At 41.7% G+C, this 14,892-nt stretch overlaps 5 protein-coding genes across 6 annotated transcripts; 4 read left to right on the top strand and 1 right to left on the bottom strand.

Moving 5' to 3' along the window:
- The first annotated feature begins 55 nt into the window (after nt 1–55).
- On the top strand, nt 56–1,861 carry LOC6556937 (protein maelstrom). Its single transcript, XM_001984818.2, has 5 exons — nt 56–163; nt 229–428; nt 484–685; nt 757–1,307; nt 1,366–1,861. Exons 2-5 carry the CDS (start codon nt 321–323, stop codon nt 1,792–1,794), a joined length of 1,290 nt encoding a protein of 429 aa, XP_001984854.1. The 5' UTR covers nt 56–163; nt 229–320; the 3' UTR covers nt 1,795–1,861.
- Nucleotides 1,862–2,886: 1,025 nt separating this feature from the next.
- LOC116806523 (putative uncharacterized protein DDB_G0290521) lies at nt 2,887–4,121 on the top strand. The gene is made up of 2 exons (XM_043215336.1): nt 2,887–3,835; nt 3,901–4,121. Exons 1-2 carry the CDS (start codon nt 2,887–2,889, stop codon nt 4,119–4,121), a joined length of 1,170 nt encoding a protein of 389 aa, XP_043071271.1.
- Nucleotides 4,122–4,808: 687 nt separating this feature from the next.
- Nucleotides 4,809–5,621, top strand: LOC6556710. The gene is made up of 2 exons (XM_032743311.2): nt 4,809–5,237; nt 5,300–5,621. The coding sequence occupies exons 1-2, from the start codon at nt 4,874–4,876 to the stop codon at nt 5,509–5,511; spliced, it is 576 nt and encodes a 191-aa protein (XP_032599202.2). The 5' UTR covers nt 4,809–4,873; the 3' UTR covers nt 5,512–5,621.
- A 644-nt stretch (nt 5,622–6,265) lies between these two features.
- LOC6556807 (ADP-ribosylation factor GTPase-activating protein 2) lies at nt 6,266–9,532 on the top strand. The gene is made up of 6 exons (XM_001984816.2): nt 6,266–6,849; nt 6,919–7,242; nt 7,415–7,567; nt 7,684–7,827; nt 7,889–8,744; nt 8,818–9,532. Exons 1-6 carry the CDS (start codon nt 6,769–6,771, stop codon nt 8,973–8,975), a joined length of 1,716 nt encoding a protein of 571 aa, XP_001984852.1. The 5' UTR covers nt 6,266–6,768; the 3' UTR covers nt 8,976–9,532.
- Nucleotides 9,533–9,763: 231 nt separating this feature from the next.
- Nucleotides 9,764–11,240, bottom strand: LOC6556834 (translation initiation factor IF-2). Of its 2 annotated transcripts, none has more exons than XM_032743070.1 (3): nt 11,159–11,240; nt 10,679–10,849; nt 9,764–10,584 (listed from the first exon to the last, which is right to left on the bottom strand). In XM_032743070.1, exons 1-3 carry the CDS (start codon nt 11,238–11,240, stop codon nt 9,764–9,766), a joined length of 1,074 nt encoding a protein of 357 aa, XP_032598961.1. The 2 variants fall into 2 exon arrangements, with proteins under 2 accessions (XP_032598961.1, XP_001984851.1); XM_001984815.1 differs by having other exon boundaries at nt 9,764–10,599.
- Nucleotides 11,241–14,892: the final 3,652 nt, after the last annotated feature.

Consider the following 14,892-nt stretch of genomic DNA (forward strand, 5'->3'; position numbering starts at 1 on the left):
ATAATTTGTCATTGTATGCGATTCATTATCTTTGCTTTTGCTGTCGGTATTTCACTGTTAGCTCTTCAATTTTGCGCGTCTAACTTTTAATTAGAATTGAGAAGGAAAAGAAAAGGCAAATCAAGCTTAAATTTGCTGAATTCAATTGTACTCAATTAACAAGGTAAGTTGTATTATTAATTGCTGAAAATATGTTATATATATTAATATTAAATATTATCTGAATAGTAAATAGCATCGATCACTTTTCTGGCTCAAGTCGCCGCTAATACACACGCAAAGACACACAAACACATTTCGTCGCTCTCTGTCTTGTAGAAATGGCACCAAAGAAAACAAACGGATTCATGATATTCGTGAACGAGTGGCGCAAGGGCCGCAACATTTCCATCGCCCAGGCTGTCAGTCACTGCGGCGACATCTGGAAAGTGAGTGTTAGAAAGTGCGTTAATTTTACCTAACAGTCGGTTTTTTGAAATGCAGAATATGAGTGCACAGCAGAAGGGGCCGTACAATGGATTCGCAAAGGACGCCAACGTCTCGGCCCGTGCCAAGGTGGAGCCATTAGACTGCCATGGCCGTCCTCTGTCCGCCGTGGAGCGTGAGAATTGCGAGGCTGCTGAGCGAGAGATGAATATGAAACGCAACATCGAGCGAATTGTGCTGGAAGGAAAGGCGCAACACGGTGAGATCTATGGGGTATATTCCTTCTATCTGCTGATTACTGACTACTGATCGAAATCCGTTGCTTCACAGATCTGGAGAACACCAAGTTCATATTTGCGGCCTTTAATTACTTTACCAAAGCAATTGGAAACGATATTTACATGCCGGCCGAATTTGCCGCTTGCAAGTTCTCGCTGCGGTCCGGAAGGGGCCCCGTCTACAGCTCGCATATCAATCCGGGCCAGCTGATCTTTGGCCAGGCCAGCGACGCACAGCATCACACGTCGACGACGCACCAGTTACCCCTTCCGCCCAAAGCTATGGGCGAATCCAACATGGGCAGTCTCTATGTGAATATTGTGAAGTATTTGCGTGACTGCCAAGGCGCAGGCAATCCCCTCGTGGTGTTCACCACCGCTGAACTGATGCCTGTGGTAAGTGGCTGCTTTAGGTACCTGCAGAGCGACAGTGATGAGGTGGGCGAGCAGATTCACGTCTACGACATCCTGTACCTCTTCTACGTGCTCAAGAAGGAGGTCATGGACATTGCCGACCTGCCGCACGCCAACATCAACAAGTGCATCACGGACAACTTCTTCTTCAATGATTTCTTCGAATATTACTCGAACATCGCGTGTCAGGTGAGTGGTACCCATTCCATATCTATAAATGTATATAATAATTGCTTGCCATTTGTAGTTTCACGAGGACAACGATCGGGGCAAGTATTGCACACACTCAATGGTCTCCCGCTGGTGTTACACGTTCTGCGACTATATGTGTGGGGATCTGGCCATTAAGCCGTTGGCAGGGAAGCACATGCCACCTGTGCAGGAGCAAAAGTTTTGCGTGACTAATCCGGACAAGTCTATGTGTGGGAATACGTCGTACAACTCGGTCAGCTCGTGGCATTCGGATGTGAAGCAAGAGCCGGACTCGGATTATACGCCAGAGGATCATTCCGTGTTCTCGGCCAATTTAACTGCAACGGAGGAGTTTCCCAGCTTGAGTGGTCGCAGACCCAAGCCAACCCATCGCCATCCTCCGCCCCAGAAAGGCGCTTGGAATGTTCCTGCCGCAAAGCGAAGTGCACGCGATTTTGATGACGCATTCAACATGACACGTTGATGACATTTTCAATCTAAAAGAATTTCTGAATTTTTCAAAACATTCCTCAATGAATTTATTACGTATATTTTAAGTTTATTAACTGAAGATTAGCATAAAGCACAAAATATGACTATAAAAACTAGGCATTTAACATAACTACATAATAAATATGAATATATATATATATGTAACTTCTGAAGGTGGAAGAGGCGTGTCATCAGGAATGAAACAAATCAAAAATGGCGGATATAAACCTATATGTTCGGGTAACGCAACGCACAGTTGGACCGAGTGAGACATCTATAAATTTCTACATTATGTATTTATGAGTGTAGTTCTATGTGAAAAAGTTGGTACGCAGATTCGGAAACAGTCTGCAAACATGGTCCTTCTCCAGTGGGATACATTTCAAACAAATCGACCAGTTGTTGCTGAGAAAGACACCCAGTTTCTGACGAGGTTGTTGATGGGGTTGGGACTAACTTCCGTAAAAGACCAAATTGCAATTCGCTCATAAATTTTAGTCAATGGAGCTGTCCTCCATTGACGCTCAAATTTAAATTAATTATTAAAAAAACAAGTGTGAAAGTTGCTATCGGGCGTAGCCGACTTCAAAATACTCTGATGCCAATGATTAATACACGGTGTGACAGAACAGAGTGGGTGTTGCCAAGAAATACCGTTCTTTGACGAGGGTTCCAAGTTGGCTTTCAAATTTCGTTGGTGCCGTGAGTTGGCTTTGTCCAAAGTTTCAAGGTTCTAGCCTTAAGGGTGTCGACCCTATAAGAGCATAAGAATCAGCTGAAAACACTGACAGCAGACCAAATTGAATAAATTTATCAAACAGTCTACTTGCAAATTCATATTTAAACAACGTACCTTTCTATACTTTTCGCAAAAACAAATAACAATTCGGCTTATTTTATGACAATGGCGCAAATCAAATATTATTAATACCTATTATTAAAAAACACCTAAGTAATGCAACTGACTTATTTAAATTATAGAATTGCCTATATAAACCCTGAAATGTATGAGGTATAAACAGTTATACGTTTCGAAATGAGGTTTTCTTTGGCACTGCTACTTGGGGCTTTAAGCCTATTGCTTATGGCCCAAAACTCTAATTGCTCAGAGACTGATGACGAAGGAGTTGAAGAAGGCGAAAACAATATTGACGATGAAACTGATGACGAACAAGGAGAAGAACCTGATGAAGATCTTGATTCCGACAATGACGATACCAATGAACAGGAAACAACTCCCTCTTCAGCTCCATCACCAACACCATCTGGAAATGATGGTAAGGTTCCTGAATCCGATAATGACAACACCCCTACAGCTTCATCACCCACACCATCTGGAAATTATGGTAAAGTTCCCGAATCCGATAATGGCGATAACAATGAACGGGACACAACACCCCCTACAGTTCCATCATCAACACCATCTGGAAATGATGGTAAGGTTCCTGAATCCGATAATGACAACGCCCGTACAGCTCCATCACCCACACCATCTGGAAATGATGGTAAGGTTCCTGAATCCGATAATGACGATAACAATGAACGGGACACAACACCCCCTACAGTTCCATCATCAACACCACCTGGAAATGATGATAAGGTTCCTGAATCTAATAATGACGATAACAATGAACGGGACACAACACCCCCTACAACTCCATCACCCACACCATCTGGAAATGATGGTCAGGTTCCTGAATCCGATAATGACGATAACAATGAACGGGACACAACACCCCCTACAGTTCCATCATCAACACCACCTGGAAATGATGATAAGCTTCCTGAATCCGATAAGGACAACACCACTACAGCTCCATCACCCACACCATCTGAATATGATGGTAAAGTTCCCGAATCCGATAATGGCGATAACAATGAACGGGACACAACACCCCCTTCAGCTCCATCATCAATACCATCTGGAAATGATGGTAAGGTTCCTGAATCCGATAATGGCGCTACCACCCCATCATCTAATCCGAATGGAAAAATTGAAAAAGAAAAAGTAAAAACTAAGAAAAGTAAAAAAGGTAAGACAAAGTTGCTGAATCCGATAATGGTGATAACATTAAAGAGAAATCAACAACCCTTTCAGGTCAGCTGAACAAAAAATCCCGGCGCCAGGCGAAAAGAAATCCCGCAAAAGGACGAATAACAACCCCCAGAGCTAGGCGAACACAAAATGTTCCCAACAAGGCAAATAGCAAAACCCAGAGAAAGGCGAAGAATAATCCTAAAAAGCAGGCGAAAAAAAAATCCCACAAGACTAATGCCAAGCGCCAAGTGAAAGGAAACCGTAAAGCAAGGAAACGATAGGGAAGCGAAAGGAAAATCAAACAATAATCTCAGAAATGTAAGGAAACAAATTTTGTAACTTCGATAATTCTTAATTTTATTTACTCTTCACGATCTGAATTTGAATCAGGTTTATTATTCAAGCATATGTTATTGTGGCTTCGATACTCTCTTTTCGGGACAAATAATACCAGTACGGGTATTACTATATTAAATAAATTATGAATTGTGGTTCTGAACAGGAGATTCTGAATTTCAATCAGTGAGGATGCGGTTCCGATTCCGCTCTGACACCCTGGCTGTATGCGTTAGACTTTGTTAAAGACTTTGATTTATACATTTTACAACACTTCACCGTGATCAGTTGAATTTGAATTAGCAGCTTTTATATTTATTAACATAAATTGGCACTCGCTAAAGTAACAACTGTAATTTCATTTAGCTTCAAGGCAAGCCTAAAATGTTTTAATCACTACGTATACAATATGGTGCGACTGAAAAGTGTTGGTCAAAGTTTTGTCACTTAACATGCAGATTGGTAACACTTTTCAATATGCTTATATATATATATATATATAAATATATATATATATATATATATATATGTGTGTGTATATATACATATACTCGTCGATTGGCACATCGATTGAAAACTGAACGTCATGTCTAAGGTGGAGAAGAAATATATTGTTTGCGTTCCGGACGTTTCGGAGTTGTTGCCGATTCGCGAGTATAAATGCAAATACGGATGCCGGAAGGCTTACAAGAATCGCATGCCTTACATTTCGCACTTGCAGAAGATGCATGGGGATGTCATCAAGGATATATATCAATACTATCAATGCCCCGACCTAGACTGCGATTATCGGAGTGACGGTCTGCACAAGGTGCGGAAACATTATCAAAACTGCCACATCGAGAAGCAGATAAAGTGTGGAGATTGTGGTCGAACCTTCCTCATGATGTCGCAGTTGTCGAAGCACAGATGCGGATTCCAAAAGTACACTTGCCTCACGTGCCCCAGTACTTTTCAGAGTCTGTGTATGCGCAATAGGCATGTGCAACTGTGCATTAGAAAACGGGCAAATTATCCTAAGTTGTCAATGAAGGAAACCAAGGACAAAACTTTCGAAAACGGTATGAAATTATTCGAAAAGGTAGAGAAAAACAAACACAAATATTATGTCAACTTTTTGTAGATAAAGAAAATCAATCTCTAAAGTCTAAAGTGCATTTGAAATTCAACGCAGAAGAGAAGGAGAAGCATTTAAAAGCCAATGATGACATAACTATCGAGGAAATCCAGCAACTAATGCGTAATATTGAGAACAATATCGTCACAGACACCGCCTTGATCAATGAGCTCGCCAAATTGACCCCAGTGCTGCTGAGATTGCAATCGGGCAACTGAATTGAATTTTAATTGCTTTGTATGCTCTTGCTTGGGGATTTATTTTATTTCAATTTATTTAAGGATAAGTGAGGATCTATCTTTTGTTGCTGTACAGGAACTATCTATTATTTTACTTGGTTTATCTTTTATATTACTTTGTTTATCTTTTATATTACTTTGTTTATCCTTTATATTACTTTGTTGTTTTTTAATAGTAATCGTATAAATACTATAAACACATATAGAGTTTTTTATAACCAGTTTTCCTTTTGATTTTGTGGTTAATACAAATTGATTGCTTCTGATGTTAATTGATTCCTCAATACGACGAAGCGACGTTTTACTGGATAGACATTAAGGTGGCTAGTCACCAATAACTTATTAAATCAATTGATCATTATAAAATAATAAAAATTGGTTTCCATTTCAAAGTGGCCGAAGCTGTTTCCCACGATATTCTTTATTTACTTTCAATTCTTAACAACCTAAAATATAAAAAGCAAATATGGTGGTGATCCTATGATTTAAAATAGTATATTTATATCATTATCAATATTATACATAAAATGCTTAAATATTTTTGAGCTTTTGAACCGGGTGGTGGCAACATTTCTGCTTCTCAATTTCAAATAATCAATAGTAATTGAAAAATATGTTCAAATATTTTGATAAATGTTACTAAATAAAAAAAACCGAACGAGTGGACAGGTCTACCAAAACGAACAACGTACAATATTAACAGCTGGTCACCCATGTTATTAACAGTACCCGTAATTGGCATCAAAATAAAATGTAATCTTTGATAAAAAGAAACGTGAACTAACCATAATCTTGAATTGAATTATGTTTTTTATAATTGCGAAATATGAGCTTATGATTTATTAACGACAATTAATGTTGCTACTTTACACACAGCTGTTAATCGTCACTGTAAGTTACTAGTGACGGGTAACACTTAAGCATAAACTGCTCATCTCTAACGTGAACGTGGAAGAAACTGGAACGAAAACTACACGTCAAAAATTCCTAAAACACAAAAGTAGCGAAAACAAGCATTTCAATTTGCATACAAATATTAAAAAAAACAATAAATAAAATTGCCATAAGAAACGTACAACGAGCAATTGCAGCATCAACTGCCAAATCAATAAAGCCAAAGTGAACGAGAAGGCGAAGAGGACGAGCCAGCCACGAAATCAGTTTACAAATCTATAATCATATCCATAATCCATAAAACACAATCCGTAAACGAATTGGGGACAAATCAGTCCAATAATGTCTAACAATGCAGCGGGGCCCACAAAACAGGAAATCGAAGGCGTATTCAGTCGCCTGCGGGCGCAGCCAGCCAATAAGGTCAGCCAGTCAAAATCAGTTTGTGAAGTTTATATAAAAAAAAATGGATGTCTTATTTTGTTGTTGCAGTCCTGCTTCGATTGTGGCACAAAGGCGCCCACCTGGTCGTCAGTCACTTATGGCATCTTCATATGCATCGATTGCTCTGCGGTGCATCGCAATCTGGGCGTGCATTTGACCTTTGTGCGCAGCACGAATCTGGACACCAATTGGACCTGGTTGCAACTGCGACAAATGCAGCTCGGCGGCAATGCAAATGCAGCACAATTCTTTCGCTCCCACAACAGCAGCAGCAGCGATGCCCAGGTCAAGTACAATTCTAGAGCGGCACAGCTGTACAGGGATAAGCTATCGTCGCTCGCCCAGCAGGCAATGAAAGTGCATGGCACCAAGGTGAGCAGCTGCCTCCATTTACTTTTGTTTGTCTTTTTTTTTTCGTTCTTTTGTTTGGATTTTATGCTTAAAACTAACACAAAACATTTGCTGTTCTCGCTTGCGCCTCGCTTGTGTCTTGTTTATCTGTTTTATTCTGTTCCACTCACAAACCAAAACATCAAATTTAAAGCTGCATTTGGATCCAACCCTGGACAAGAGCGAGGGAAATGATGCTGCCAAGGAGCTTTCGGAGGAGCAGGAGCAGGAGGAGGATTTCTTTGCGCAGTGCGATAATAATAATGCCAACGCCCAGCTGGAGAACAACAACATTAGCAACGTGAAGGTAAACCGAACAAGAAAAAGACACGCATCTCTCTTCGTTGTTTAAAGTTGAAGTTGATTTGTTTGCATGCCTTCATAAGGTGATCTCGGCTCGATACTAATCTGTATACCCCACAGCTGGATATCAAGTCTACATCGGCTACGGCTCCGACGGAGTCTGCTGTTGGAGCACCCAGCGTGGATCTGCTGAATTCGCTTGTGACGCCAGCAGCGATGCCCTCATCCATTGGGGTGCGCAAGATTCAGCCCAAGAAGGGAGCAGTAAGTAAATGCCGATAATCTCAAACGATAACTAATTCATATACACATCCCCAACGATTAGTTGGGTGCACGCAAGGTGGGCGGATTGGGTGCAACGAAAGTGACGGCCAATTTTGCGGACATTGAGGCGCGTGCGAATGCGGCAAATGAAAGTAAAACGGCAACAGCTGCTGCCCGGGCAATCGATAAGCCCCAAACGGCAGAGGAGGAGATGGAGAGTGTGGCCAGCATGCGTCTGGCGTATCAGGATTTATCGCTGCAGAAGACGCGCGAGGAGGCCAAGCTGAAGAGCATCGATCCCGCCAAGGCCAAGCAAATGGAGCGACTGGGCATGGGCTTCAGCCTGAGGGGCTCTGATGTGGCGCACTCGGCCATCAGCGACATGGAGACCATACAGCAATCGGCTGCACCCAAGGCCAATGCCCAGAGCAAGCTGGCCGCCCTCGAAAGCGATAACTTCTTCAATGATCACTCGTTGAATTTGTATGGCGACAAGAAGCCGGAGAGCAGCACCAACAGCAGTAGCGGTGTCAGCAAGCTGGACAAATTTGAGCTAGACGCTCTGGGCTATGAGACGATTGAGCCCATTGGCGGCACGCACAGCAACATAACCTCAATGTTCGCGGCCAGCAGTGATTATGACAAGCCCAAGGTGAGCAGCAGCAGCAGCGGATCAGCAAGCGCCTCCGCCTCCAATCGAAGCAAAAGCAAAATAAGCAACAATAGCAGCAATGATCCTGTTGCGGCACAACAAAAGTTTGGCAACTCCAAGGGCTTTGGATCGGATCAGTTCTTTGCGAGCGAACAATCGCCAGCTGATATTAGCGCGAATCTGAATCGTTTTCAGGGCTCCAGGGCCATATCCTCCTCGGACTACTTTGGCGATGGTACGCCGGGCGGCGGTATGAGCAATCGCAGTAAGAATTACATATAAATTAATTAGCAAATTATTGTAAAAGATCATTAATATATATTTAATCGCGCTTGCAGGCAGCAGCGGCGGTTACTCAACAGCGGTCAACTTCAATGCGCCGGATCTGGATGATGTGAAGGAAAGTGTGCGTCAGGGCGTCCACAAGGTGGCCGGCAGATTGAGCAATCTGGCCAACGATGTGATGACATCGCTGCAGGATAAATATGGTTACTGATAGCGGAGCCAAATCCAATCGCTCTCATCTCAAGCATATGTGCAAAACAAAACAAAAGTTATAAACAATTCCAAGCCGCTAGATGTGTAGAGCGTTCAGTTTAAGAATCGATAACCCCAAGATTCTTATATAAAAAAAGGAAAAACTGAAAAAAAATCCAATAATATAGACCACAAAGTTGGGAGTAGTGTCTTTAGTATCCATTTAAAGATTGTACAATTTGCGCCTTATATGCAGTTGAAAGAAACGTAAATTTAATTAAACCCATGATGATATCACAATTGAGGAACAACCATTAGCTCTTAAGTCGAATCGAACTACGCTGATGTTTTTTGTATGCCACTTTTGTTTTAATTTTTTTCTTTAATTTTTAAATATTATTATATCTATATGAAGGCATTTGTAAATTGCTAAGTTTGTAATCTTTTTGTTAAACTTTAAATTTTCGGTCCGTTTACTGCGTTTGATCTGCGTTTATTTTGTTCACAATTTGTAATTTTGAAGGAACAAAAGAGCATATGAAATAAACACGATATTCAATGCGTATGGCAAAAATATGAAACTATTGTTTATTATAATCAAAACTCTTTATTTTTTTTAAAACAGATAGAAATTTTATTAAAATGCGCTGAAAAACGTTGACAATTTGACTAATAGTTACAAGACTTGTTGTTTACAGACTCGGCGCAGACTTGCTGCAGTTAAGCAAGAATTGGTGGTGAATCTTCAAGTGGAATGATAAGAATCAGTCGTGCAGCATGCGGGCGGCTTTTTGGGGCAGCTGCCGCTTAATGGCGACGCTTGCTGGGACCGGGACGGACACGAGCGCGTGCAGCATCCGGGGAGCCGTAGGCGATGGCATGCGAGGTGGCTGAACCGCCCTCACCCGTGCTGAAGGAGTTGGCAATGGCGATGGCGCCACCGTTGGTGCCGCCAAAGTCAATTGGGAAGAAGGTGCCGGCAGGCAGAGGAGCGGGTTTCTTCGCGGGTTTCCCAGCTCCAGCGGCGGGCTTCTTGGCAACTGGACGGCGAGCGTTGGGCACGCGAGCGGGATGCTTGGCCACTGGCTTTACGGGTTCGGCGACGTCCACATCATCCTCTTCGACATCGTCGGCAACCGTGTTATCTGTCTCCTCGTCCTCGATGGTCGCGATTTGAGCCTCCTCAGCATCCTCGGCCGACTGGTCGAGTTCGACGATGACCTTCTTCTTGGCGGGCAGATAACGATTGACGGGAATGACGGGAGCAACGGGCGCAATTGGTGCTGGAGCGGGCAGATCCTCCTCCTCCTCGAAGGCGACCTGGACAACAGCGGGCTGCTCAGCAGTGGGAACAACGGGGGCAGCTGGGGCAGCTTCCTCGGCGGCAAAGTTGAAATCGCGTGGCACCTTGGCGGCATCGTCGCTCTCTGAAACCACAGCGGGCTGAGGTTCAAAATCGGCGGTGCTGCTGCTGCTATCGCCATCGATGGCAATCTGGACCACGGGTACATCATCGGGATAGGCCTCGGCCAAGGAGCTGGCACCGTGAGCACCGGCAGCGCTCAGGGTATCATCAGATTGGGCGCTCTCCGCGCTGCTGTCATCCACACTGAGTGCCACCTCGGTCTCTGTGTGATCGCAATCTTTGTTAGATAACCACAGAGAATATCGATTTGAGTTAGTTGGGATTGTTAGTTGGGACTGAGTTCGGCTGCCACTTACCCTTCAGATAGGTGCCAGTGGCAACGGATTCACCAGCCACCAGTGCGCTGGCTGCTTGAGTGGAGCGGGCATGTGTGCGTCCGGGTTGCACATACTGCATATACATAATCCTCTGCTGGGGTGCGGCTCCGTACCATTCGGCGGCAACGGGTTGCTGGTAGTAGGCCATTCCTGGAACAAGGTATTGCCGATCTTCAGTGGTGAGTGATATGGTTATGCGAAGGATATGTTTATGGAACGAGATGAGATGCGAGCATGATATGCGATGTCAAATTGAAATCAAATCTGAGTTACAAAATCGCTGAACTGGAATTAATATTTTCTCAAGTGTACCAAGCTGAAATTCAATGGATTCCTTCTGCATTACATGTGCATAGATAGATATTTGAGTTATAGTGAGAATATGCTAAGTTGTTTATAAATGATCCTTAATTGCTATTTATATCCTTGCGAAATCAGTGGCACTTGTGTTAAACTCACTTTTCCTGGCAGGCAGAGCATCGCCGCTGGCCACAAACCCGACGACGATCACCAACAAAGCAAACGCAACACTGAACTTCATGTTGATTTCGATGTTTTGTGTTGTGTTTTGATTAATTTCTTTATGTTAAATCCTGTGTAGGTGTTGGCAAATTATGCTAGTTGATGCTTGATTAGAGAAACGCGAACTGATCACAGCAGGAGCTAAACTTGACAGTTAAGTTTCCACCAAAGAAGTGATGGCTGAATAGCGCAGCGCGTTAGATTTATATACGAAATCAGATTGGCAAAATACAAAAAAGAGGCGTACAAAACGAGCATAATGAGCTGCGTTTTGCTAAAAACTCGGATATACCCAAAGTGAGGCCCCAGCTCCATCTGCTTAGTATGCATCATAGGCACTCCCTGGAGCTGAGTCGAGCCGAGTCGAGTCAAGTCGAGTCGAGACGATCCGAACGTGTTGCCTGAAACTGAATTTGCATTATTGAACTGCAGAGCAGCAGGTACAGTATATATCTTGTTGTGTGGATACGGGTGTCATTATATTCGGCATATTGCACGTTTCAGCTGTCAGTTTATGGATCTCCTAATGCCGTCAGACGAATATGATCCATTTCAGAAGGAATTTCTCAATTGCTGAACTACATTTTAAATGATGGCATTTTATATTCTTATTTGTCACGCGTTTTAACAATAACAATCAAATTTGCCAATTGAATTTTAAGGTCATTTCGTGAACCCCTCTTGAACATTGTATAATTTGTAGAAAAGAGTAGAAAACAAAAAACAAAAACAAGTACAAATCGAGGTTTTGCGGGTGCGTGTGCCGTTTATGGTAGCTGATAAAAGGGAGCCGCATAGAGAATTAAAATAAAGCCCAAAGACATGTAGTGCATAAATAAGCAAATAGCTGGCGAGATGGTCGCCAACCGAACGGAAGAGGAAACCGATGTGGAACTCTGTGATTCATCCTGTGATACAGATATAAATAGTAATTCTCGACCACCACCACTTTGCTGTCAGGTTCGCTGGAGTTTCTACTTCTGGCCTGGGCGCCACCTGTTTCCTTTTAAAAGTCAATTATTGCAGTTGCTAACCGCCCTCCCTTCTCCCTTCCGCCAGCGTCAATACGACGTGCATTCCATCATTAATTGAGCTGTGTCTGAGGCACAGTCTTAACGGCTGTTGCCTTGTGCTGAAGGCTCCAACTTTCAGCTGCTTTTTTTGCTGGCTCCCATTTGCAGATGCATTAATCATACGCAATGCGGCACCTCTCACATGGGTAAAGCTATACTTAAATTTTTTACATTTACTTTTTTCCTTTGAAAATCAACTGGCAATATGGCAATTTAGTAAACTTGATTAGTTTACTTTTTACTTTTTACCTTTCTAAGCAAAGATATGATAAATTGAAATAATGTTTCTATATAGACAGAAATAAGAAATTTCTTCTTCGTTTTATTCGCATATGCTTTTTTTGTTGCATAGAATATGATTAATTTGATTATTATTTTGTATATATTCGCAGGAAGAAGACTTCTGATGCCATTTACGATTGTGAAAAATAATTTGGTAAGTTTACCCAACTGAATTTGAATGCGTGTAACGAATTTATTTTCGTTCTGTAATTATTCATAAATTAAAGCACGTTGTCTGATTGAAAATAATAGAAACGGATTAAATTCCGAGCATGTAGCAACATATATAATTCGAAATTAGAAAGCTAAAGTGTCATGAATATTTAATAAGTGATGGTCAAGAAAAGGTTACCCAACTTTATGATGCTCATATTTAGATTATTAAGTGTGCTGTGTTGCAAGCTCTATTTGGTTTCTCTGCCTTGTGGCGCCCCAGACACATTATGAATGGGCATTTCTATTTATCCAGCCCGTTTTATGATTTTTGGACAAAACCCATGCCTAATTACCAACTTTTTATTCAAATGGCTAAAACGCTTGGGACCCAAAAAAAAAAAAAAAAAATAACAGGGGGGCATGTGCCCAGAATGTTAATGACTAGATTTAAGTGGGTTCTACGCAATAGTTTAGTCCACAAGATGCCGAAAAACGAAAGCAGAGCCAACACACTTAATATCCTGTTGAACACCTGTTTATTTGTTGCCGCCACTGGGCACTTATGCAAATCGCCGGCCACTTTTCGAGGCAGTTAGCATTTTACGTTTCATTTAATTCGCGCATTTAGAACACCCAAGACCATTAAAACGAACATCGAATGCACTAGATACCTCCAACCTCCTCGACAAATAGAACAACATGTTTTGTGTTTTGTGTTTTGTATTTCTAGCTGACAAATAAATATATAAATAAATATATGTATACGCACATAAACATGCAAAGTGAGAAGAAAACAGAGAAAAAAAACCCACTTAATGTACGACATTATTGGCGATACGCAAGCGGAATTTCAATGGCATTTACGCGGTGCTTAAAAAGCAATTTGGAGATAAATGTTCAGATGCCAAAAATCGAGCACCCGTTCTGGATAGTTTCTTTTTGGGGTAGTACACTATAATGCAAACCAATTGGGATGACATTTGGTTCAGACTTGAAGTCATGCATGCATGCATATATACATTTTATTATATTTTAATTTACAATTAAATGGCACATGCCGTTCAAATTGCATTAAAAATACGTAACTGACATTTAACACTTGGCGTGCGGTTTTCAACGGGCCTCATTTGGGTGGCAGGCAGCACACACAATGGTTGTGTGACCATGTGGCATGGAGCTGGTGAGCGACATTTCATCTCGACGGAGAATGCAATTAATCAGCGTAAATTAAAATAAACTTAATTTTATGCAGCCGTCATTGCGGTGAATGCAATTTAAGCAATCGTTTTCTTATTTTAAATCCCAAAACGAAACATTAATCGTTCAAATTAGTGCTAAGGTAGTAAAAGTAAATTTTAACTGAAATTCTATAAATATTGTATTGTATTGTAGCAAGTCTGCTATTCAAGTTTATCATTAAATTTCAATATAAATTTGTAGACAATTATTCGTGAGATTTGCATAAGCTTGAGCAACATATAAATGTTATAAAATTGTTTTTAATTGAAATAGAAACTACGCTAAAGTAGTTCGCAGTTGCATTACAATTGAAAACGTAATTGAATTAAGCCACGCAGGTGTCTCATTTTTCAAAACCCATAAATTTCAATGGAATTGCGTTATAAAAAAAAGTAACTTCACACTCGACTTCAACCACAGAGCGAAACTCTGCACAGCTGGTCACAGCAGTGATTAAGTGCAGGACAGGGTTCCACAACCAGTTCCAGTTCCAGAGCGTGGCCAGGATATGTGATGGCGGAGCAGGAAGAGGATTTCTAGTTGGACGGGCTCGTTTTCAATGGTGGTCAGCAGTGGTCATTTTTCTCGCTGCTTGTCACTTGAAAGCTGGCAATTAAATATTTGTATGCACTTGTTGTAGTTGTTGCCTATTTTTATTTTTAGTCTCTTTGTGGATATAAATTGTTCCGAAATAAAAATGCAACAGATGTTCTTAGCGTGCCTCCGGACTAAAGTTATCAAGGCGAGGCGCCACATGCAAAGCAGTTGCCAACTCCACCTTATTCAGAATTTATTTTCACACTCTCGAGGACAACTTTCGCAAGGGTGCCACATGGCCGCAGGTCCTATATATATATACATATATATATATATCTGCGCAGTCAAGATGTTGCCATTTTGCATGTCTGCAGCAGCTTTAAT

Source organism: Drosophila grimshawi, unplaced genomic scaffold (assembly GCF_018153295.1).
Source record: "Drosophila grimshawi isolate 15287-2541.00 unplaced genomic scaffold, ASM1815329v1 contig_44, whole genome shotgun sequence".
Lineage (NCBI taxonomy): Eukaryota > Metazoa > Arthropoda > Insecta > Diptera > Drosophilidae > Drosophila > Drosophila grimshawi.

What these genes read in the sequence shown, in the direction of transcription:
- LOC6556937 (XM_001984818.2), top strand. Translation starts at nt 321, where the DNA reads ATGGCACCAAAGAAAACAAACGGATTCATGATATTCGTGAACGAGTGG. An exon ending in ACTGCGGCGACATCTGGAAA is followed by an intron (nt 429 to 483) that starts GTGAGTGTTAGA and finishes TTTGAAATGCAG; the next exon opens with AATATGAGTGCACAGCAGAA. An exon ending in GGAAGGAAAGGCGCAACACG is followed by an intron (nt 686 to 756) that starts GTGAGATCTATG and finishes GTTGCTTCACAG; the next exon opens with ATCTGGAGAACACCAAGTTC.
- LOC116806523 (XM_043215336.1), top strand. Translation starts at nt 2,887, where the DNA reads ATGGCCCAAAACTCTAATTGCTCAGAGACTGATGACGAAGGAGTTGAA. An exon ending in AACTAAGAAAAGTAAAAAAG is followed by an intron (nt 3,836 to 3,900) that starts GTAAGACAAAGT and finishes CAACCCTTTCAG; the next exon opens with GTCAGCTGAACAAAAAATCC.
- LOC6556710 (XM_032743311.2), top strand. Translation starts at nt 4,874, where the DNA reads ATGCCTTACATTTCGCACTTGCAGAAGATGCATGGGGATGTCATCAAG. An exon ending in GGACAAAACTTTCGAAAACG is followed by an intron (nt 5,238 to 5,299) that starts GTATGAAATTAT and finishes AACTTTTTGTAG; the next exon opens with ATAAAGAAAATCAATCTCTA.
- LOC6556807 (XM_001984816.2), top strand. Translation starts at nt 6,769, where the DNA reads ATGTCTAACAATGCAGCGGGGCCCACAAAACAGGAAATCGAAGGCGTA. An exon ending in TGAAAGTGCATGGCACCAAG is followed by an intron (nt 7,243 to 7,414) that starts GTGAGCAGCTGC and finishes TCAAATTTAAAG; the next exon opens with CTGCATTTGGATCCAACCCT. An exon ending in CGGCGGTATGAGCAATCGCA is followed by an intron (nt 8,745 to 8,817) that starts GTAAGAATTACA and finishes TCGCGCTTGCAG; the next exon opens with GCAGCAGCGGCGGTTACTCA.
- LOC6556834 (XM_001984815.1), bottom strand. Translation starts at nt 11,240, where the DNA reads ATGAAGTTCAGTGTTGCGTTTGCTTTGTTGGTGATCGTCGTCGGGTTT. An exon ending in TGCTCTGCCTGCCAGGAAAA is followed by an intron (nt 10,850 to 11,158) that starts GTGAGTTTAACA and finishes ACCTTGTTCCAG; the next exon opens with GAATGGCCTACTACCAGCAA. An exon ending in CACTGGCACCTATCTGAAGG is followed by an intron (nt 10,600 to 10,678) that starts GTAAGTGGCAGC and finishes TATCTAACAAAG; the next exon opens with ATTGCGATCACACAGAGACC.